Below are 6673 nucleotides of genomic sequence, written 5' to 3'. Positions count from 1 at the left end.
TAAAAGAGTCAAACATGACTTAGTGACAAAAACAACAAATAACTTTTCAACTTTAATCTAGTTTCATATTGACTTTATAAACTATTTGACTTTAAAGATTTGGATGAAACAACATTTATACTTGTGCTTGATTTTTCTAAAATAGGACAGTTAAGAATAAATACTCACCTTGAGGATTCCTGGAAATCACCCATTACCATCCTTTCCCCTCTACACTCCTATAACATTATCATCAAACCATCACAAAAATAAAGAGAAATTTAAAAAATAACACTGACAACTATGAATTCATTAATCATTAGGAAGGTTTTAAGTTCTGTGGTTTTATAACATTCTTACAATATCTGAATTTTAAAGATCTCCAGAAATTTTTTTTAAATAAAAAGTTTTATTGGAGAAAAATAGAACCACCACGTACACAGGGAAAAGAGCACAAAAATTCAACTGATACAGAACTGAAAGTCACAACTACCCAATGTTATTTGCGATTACTTTTCCATTTCTTAAATGGCTTCCCTCAATTTTTAAAATAGTCTTACCAATTTTTTTCAGCTGAAATAGCATCAAAATTTCAAAACATTTAGAGCCTCAGCGAAGGGACCAGCTTTTAAGATAACAAAGGTGACACACCACGAGTCTCCTAACAGGACCAATTCTACCGAAAAATTCCTGAAGCATGTAACTACTGAGTGTGGTAGAACAGTAGCTCAGAGACCATCAGGGATTGGTTAGAACACTGACTTAGATTAGACGGTCCAGTATGCAGAGAAAGCAAACAAAAAAGCTGCATTTCCCAGTCAGATGAGTTCATGTAAGAAAACCAAGGAGGTGCTAAGAAAATACAGGCAATGTCTGCTCAAAATAATTAAGGCGGCATTCTAAATACCACATATTATTCGACAACAGTGTGTAAAGTGATGCAATTAGAAAACAGCCAACTTAAAAAAAAATATGGTCACAGGTCCTTGAGAACTCAAGAAAACAATCAACAGCAAACACAAGAGCTGAAAGTCTTCTCAGCTGAGGGTTAGGATCTAGGTATTCTTCCCAATAGCTTCAAATAGTCAAGGAAATAAACTGCTGCAAAAAGCATTATAGCAGTTCTGATTTTTTTAAACCAAAACAAAATTTCTGCTTCTCTTCCAAGATCAATTCCCTTCAAAACTTCAAGGAAAAACAAACAAGGAAGCAAAATAAAACCCCAAATACAAAACCAAAAACCACTGATGGTAAAGAGAAGCTTTTCACTCACATTATCAATTTGAAAAAAACAATACTTTTGCTGTTTTTCTATGTATGAACAATCCTAGGACATTCCTCTGAAAAGCAGGTGTCCAGTGGCTATGAGAACTCTTTACCTTCAAGCAACTTTGCAAAGAATAAGATCAGCATAATACAGAATTTGAAATCCCAATGAGGGGGTGTGTAGGGAAAATGAGGAAGGATCTAGTTCTATCTAGGGCTTTAAGGAAGTTAAAATAAGGATGACAGGAAAGACTAATATGCCAACAAAAAGGAGAGTTGCTGCTGCTGCTAAGTTGTTTCAGTCATGTCTGACTCCTAGCGACCCCATGGACTGCAGCCTACCAGGCTCCTCCATCCATGAGATTTGCCAGGCAAGAGTACTGGAGTGGGGTGCCATTGCCTTCTCCAAAGGAGAGTTGAGGTGCTTCCAAAAAAAAAAACTTTGGTAGAGAAAATAGGAATGCTAAACCCCAGGAAGCCTGTAACAATCTACAATTGGTCCAAGTTAAAGACAAAACTGTCCAAACAATTTTGAAGTCTAAAGGCAGTTGAAAACTAGTTTGTGAATTTTTGCTCTTGTAAAAAGTTACAAAATGTGGGTTTGGTCTCTTTTGCGATGTTCATATTATATTCACTTTTAATATGAAGAAACAGTTGGGTTTTTCTCTCCTACCATGTTCTTCTAGCACAACTGATCAGCAATTTTCTATTTCAGCTATTTTTATAAGTACCTGTTAATCAGCACAGTAAACTCAGGGCTGAACCATATACACACATCTCATAAATTGAACATTTTAGGATATGTGTATACAAGACAATATGTAAGCAACTGTCCCTCTACTTGAAAACTTGTTTCCAAATAAAAATTTTAAAAACATCCCTTTCAGTGTAACAGAACATTACTTAGTAAAATATCAAGAGCTATGACAACGTATTTTTCTCTTCAAGGGAAATCACAAAACAGGTGAACAATCAAGTCCAGGGTGGTTTTTCTATTTGATAAATACATCCAGAACTCTGTACAGTAAATAAAGTTTGCATGCAGTTTAAGTATCTTTAAATGACATTTTAAGCAAATAAACCTTTTGCTTCATAATTAAATGGTGTATAAGAACCCCCTCCTCCTTCTTTAATAGCCATAAGGACCTCTTCCCCAGTTCCAAATAGGAATCATGAAAACCGGGTACTTTCTTAAAGAGTTTTCTGCACATCATACTAAATAACATGCAAGGAGTTCAACAACATTCTTCTTAAAGGTAAGTATTACTCTTTAAATGGGCATGTTAACCACTGAAAAGTCACTCAACTATTCCCATTACACTGCTTCATTTGGTCATTGGTAGTATAAAATAATTCAAACAACAACAGGTTAGTTTATCCACTGGCTATTGTATATGACAGCAACTGCTTCAAGGCCAACAACGTTTTATGCAATGTAATTGTACTGGTTTGGATTTTCTTTGTCTCTCTCCATGTAGTCCCGGTCAATTAGGGATTCTATTCTCTTCTTAAGATCAGCAGGCTGTAAGAGAAGGCAACTTTTCAGTGTTCATAACCCACTGGCTCAAGCCCCTTTACCAATACTCAATTTAAAAGAAAAAAAAAAAAAAAAACAGCTTTGGCTCACTGAATGTATTTAATCTCCTTAATATTTTTTTTTCTTTTTCAAATCTCCTTAATTTTAAAGAGGAAAGCATGATGAAAATAAATCAGGTTAAAAATGTTTTTCTACTATACCTATACTGTCGTATCTTGTCCTACTGTTATATAGTACATTCTCTATTTTAAAGAGGTCTGCTAAGAACCAGCGATTCTCTGCACAAATACAAAAGACCATCATAACTTCACATGAAGAACATGTTATAGTTTAAGGAAACAGAATGCTATTTAGTTTTGCCAAGATAGTTTGAGAAGATAACTAGATCCTAAATTTGGAAAAAAGCTGGTTCTCAAAGTCAGGTTTTGTTGCTGCTGTTGTTGAGTAGCCAAGTTGTGCTCAACTCTTTGAGACCCCCATGGACTGTAGCACACCAGGCTCCTCTGTCCTCCACTATCTCCCAGAGTTTACTCAAATTCAAAGTCAGGTTGCATTTTTATAAATTACAGATATACTATGGAAATCACTATTTACAAGATTACTACAACAAATGGCTTGATAAGTGAAGTTATCATCTCATAATTCAGATCTCTGTATTTCAGGTTTAATGTAAGATTTAACTGTTACTTGCCCAAAATGATTTGAATTTTTAAACTCTACTTGTTGAAAAATCATTAAGAAAGCTTATAGCTTGTTCTCAATTGCATTCTTAGCTGTTGGGCAACAAAAGTCCACTGTCTTTTGTATCTAGCCTTAAAGAGAATATAATCTTGCTTGCTAATAGCTTTTCAGATTGTGTAAAATGCCTACTTGATCAAGAAACTTAAAGAGGGAAAGTAGTTTGACTGGGCAGTCAAAATTTCAGTGAAGTGTGAATTCCAAGGTTTGAAAATCGAATGACTTGCTCTTAATTATGGCGAAAGACCAAAAATATCAGCATATTTATTATAGTGGTCCTAATAACTTCCTTAGCTAGCTAGTATCAGTGGGCTCTCTGGCTGGAGGTGAAATGATTGTTAAGGCATAGGATGAGGGTGAGAGTGTGGTCGTGAGCAGACAGTATCGACAGCTAACAAGCATTTATGTGTCAGGCCCAGTGCTAAGTTTTTACAAGTATCATCTCATTTATGCTTCAAAATAATCCTATGAGGTAAGTACTATTATCATCTCCCATTTTACAAAAGAGAAAACAAGCTCAAAAGGTGAAACAGCCGAGAGTCTATCCAAAGTCTAACAAGTATTTATCATCACAAGAGTTTGGGAATCTTCTACAACATGAGATACAGTCCAGTACACCACCACATTGTCAAAGGTGCTTTATTACTGGGAATTTATATTGAAACATATCCATGTGATGACTAATTTTAGTTTGCCAGAACTATCACTAAATTTTACAAAAAGATGCCTAATGATGACATTATAGAGTTTTATTAAATTGGAATATAATTGCCTGTATGGTTTTTATTTTTTTTTATTTTTTATTTTTTTTGCCTGTATGGTTTTTAATGGACCCTTACACAAGCTAACTAAACAGAAGACTTAAACAGAAGACTTAATTAAAATAACCACATCTATCAAATAGCAAGGTATTCTTAGGAGGAAAAAAAACTTTTTAAGTAACAAAGAAGCTAAAAAAAAATTAAAGTGAATAAACTTGAAAAATTCAAGTTTCAGGTATAAGAGCTTTTATAAATTGTTTTCCCCTTTTGTCACAGCTGCCCACATATGCCAACAAAGGTTGTTTTTTTTTAATCATATATATGAGCACGAGAAATGAAAACTTTTGTCCCTCTAAATGGTCTTCAGGTTTTAGTCAATGTTTGTAAGATTTGTATCTATAAAATCTAATTTATATACATATAAAACAATATAATTTTTATATATAAGCAGCTCAGTAACAAAATACTTAAATACCTACCTTGACTGGAAATTTCAACTGGTTGTACACTTCTGAAACAAGGAGATTGTGGCTAAGTGTCTTTCTCATCTTCATAATTCGAACAATTGCAGCATCAATTTGATACTGTCTATCTTGAAATACTCTTTCTGTGGTACTAGCTTGTTCTTCAACCTAAAAAAAAAAAGTTTTAAACTTAGAAACTATACCTGATGTGAAACCTGATTACTTACACAAACTGTATGTTTTAGGGCCATGACACAATTAACACTTTAAATATGCTGAATTATCAAAAGAAACCTCATAAATACAGACAATGACAAAGAAACCCCCCTACAAACATAATTCCTGTTTGTCCTAGTGTCCTGTATCAATGAAGTAATGCCAATATTAGTTAATAGAAAAATACCATCTTGGTTTTTCTAGAGAGACAGCTGATGAAGAATGTATCATTTCCTTTTACTCTGTTCTCGTAATCTTAATGTGTCACAAGCAGTTGCTGACCAGATTTCTGTATAACATTAGCTTTATCTGTAAAAGTGACTGACACTGACATCTGACTCAAACAAAATATGGTACCACCCAGCTAAGCTAATTAGAGTCAAACTTCAAACTTTAAAATTTATTTTGTAATACATAAATCAGAAATGCACAGTTTAAAAAGCCAGTTAACCAATTTTAATGTTACAGCTAGCATGTTCCTCTTTAGTACTTAAATTAAGAGTAGTTTGGGCTTTTTTATTTTTTGCCACACAGTGCAGTTTGTAAATTCCCTGACCAGGGATCGAATCCATGCCCCTTGAAGTGGAAGCACAGTCTTAACCACTGGACTGCCAGGGAAGTCCCTAGTTCGGGCATTTTGTAGTCAGCTTCTTTCTGATACAGCATACATGTTTTAAAATGACACGGTAATTTAAGGGAACATCACACCTTTGATGTGAATGTTAACAAGACAGGAACTTGTCTGCAACACTGACCTTTGTGCTATGCTAAATCACTTCAGTCGTGTCCGACTCTTTGCGACCCTATGGACTACAGCCTACTAGGCTCCTCTGTCCATGGGATTCTCCAGGCAAGAACACTGGAGTGGGTTGCCATGCCCTCCCTCCAGGGGATCTTCCTGACCCAGTGATTAACCTGTGTCTCTCATGTCTCCTGCCTTGGCAGGTGGGTTCTTTATCACTAGTGCCACCTGGGAAGCTTAACATGGACCTCTGAAAGTCAAAGTGAAGGTCATTCAGTCATGTCCAACTCTTTGTGACCCCATGGACTATACAGTCCATGGAATTCTCCAGGCCAGAATACTAGAGTGGGTAGCCTTTCCCTTCTGCAGGGGATCTTCCTGACCCAGGGATCGGACCCAGGTCTCCCGCATTGCAGTGGATTCTTTACCAGCTAAGCCACAAGGGAAGCCCAAGAATACTGGAGTGGATTGCCTATCCCTTCGTCCAGCAGATCTTCCCAACCCAGGAATTGAACCAGGGTATCCTGCATTGCAGGCGGATTCTTTACCAACTGAGCTATCAGGGAAGCCCACATTGACCTCTACCCCATATAAGAACTTTTTCTCCAGTACTACATTAAACCTTGTTGGGATTGAAACCAACTGGTTTCAGGAAATGCTGCAGTTGCTGGTTTCCTTAGTAAAAGTCTCTTACAAACTCAAATGACAAAAAAAAAATATTTACTGTTGATCAAAAAAGTACTAACTAAATCATTTCACTTTCACCAAGGAAGCTGGCAGACAAAGAAAAAGAAAAGATAATCTTTAGTGCTGGCGAGGGCACAGTGAGACAGGCACTCATGCTATCAGTGTCAATCAGTCCAGTCTTTCTGGAACACAAAACAGCATAATAAATTAAGACTCTTAAAATGTTCACACTCTTTAACCCAAAAGATCTACTTCCATGATAAATTTATAAGGGAAGATCAGA

At 35.8% G+C, this 6673-nt stretch overlaps 1 protein-coding gene across 7 annotated transcripts in view; it reads right to left on the bottom strand.

Annotated features, from left to right (window-relative positions):
• Nucleotides 1-368: 368 nt before the first annotated feature.
• The window catches only part of CUL4B (cullin 4B), a 45821-nt gene continuing 39516 nt past the window's right edge, over nt 369-6673 (bottom strand). For 4 of the 7 annotated variants that reach the window (XM_027533265.1, XM_027533269.1, XM_027533267.1 and 1 more), the window contains 2 exons: nt 4761-4913; nt 784-2767 (listed from right to left, as the gene is read on the bottom strand). In XM_027533265.1, coding sequence (XP_027389066.1) covers nt 2672-2767; nt 4761-4913 — 249 coding nt within the window. In that variant the 3' untranslated portion in view covers nt 784-2671. Of the gene's footprint in view, nt 2768-4760; nt 4914-6673 lie in introns of all 7 variants that reach the window. The other 3 variants (XM_027533263.1, XM_027533268.1, XM_027533266.1) reach the window with 1 other exon arrangement.

This window comes from Bos indicus x Bos taurus, chromosome X, assembly GCF_003369695.1.
Source record: "Bos indicus x Bos taurus breed Angus x Brahman F1 hybrid chromosome X, Bos_hybrid_MaternalHap_v2.0, whole genome shotgun sequence".
Lineage (NCBI taxonomy): Eukaryota > Metazoa > Chordata > Mammalia > Artiodactyla > Bovidae > Bos > Bos indicus x Bos taurus.
Note: the sequence above shows the minus strand (reverse complement) of the source record. Positions and strands in the feature narration are given on the sequence as shown.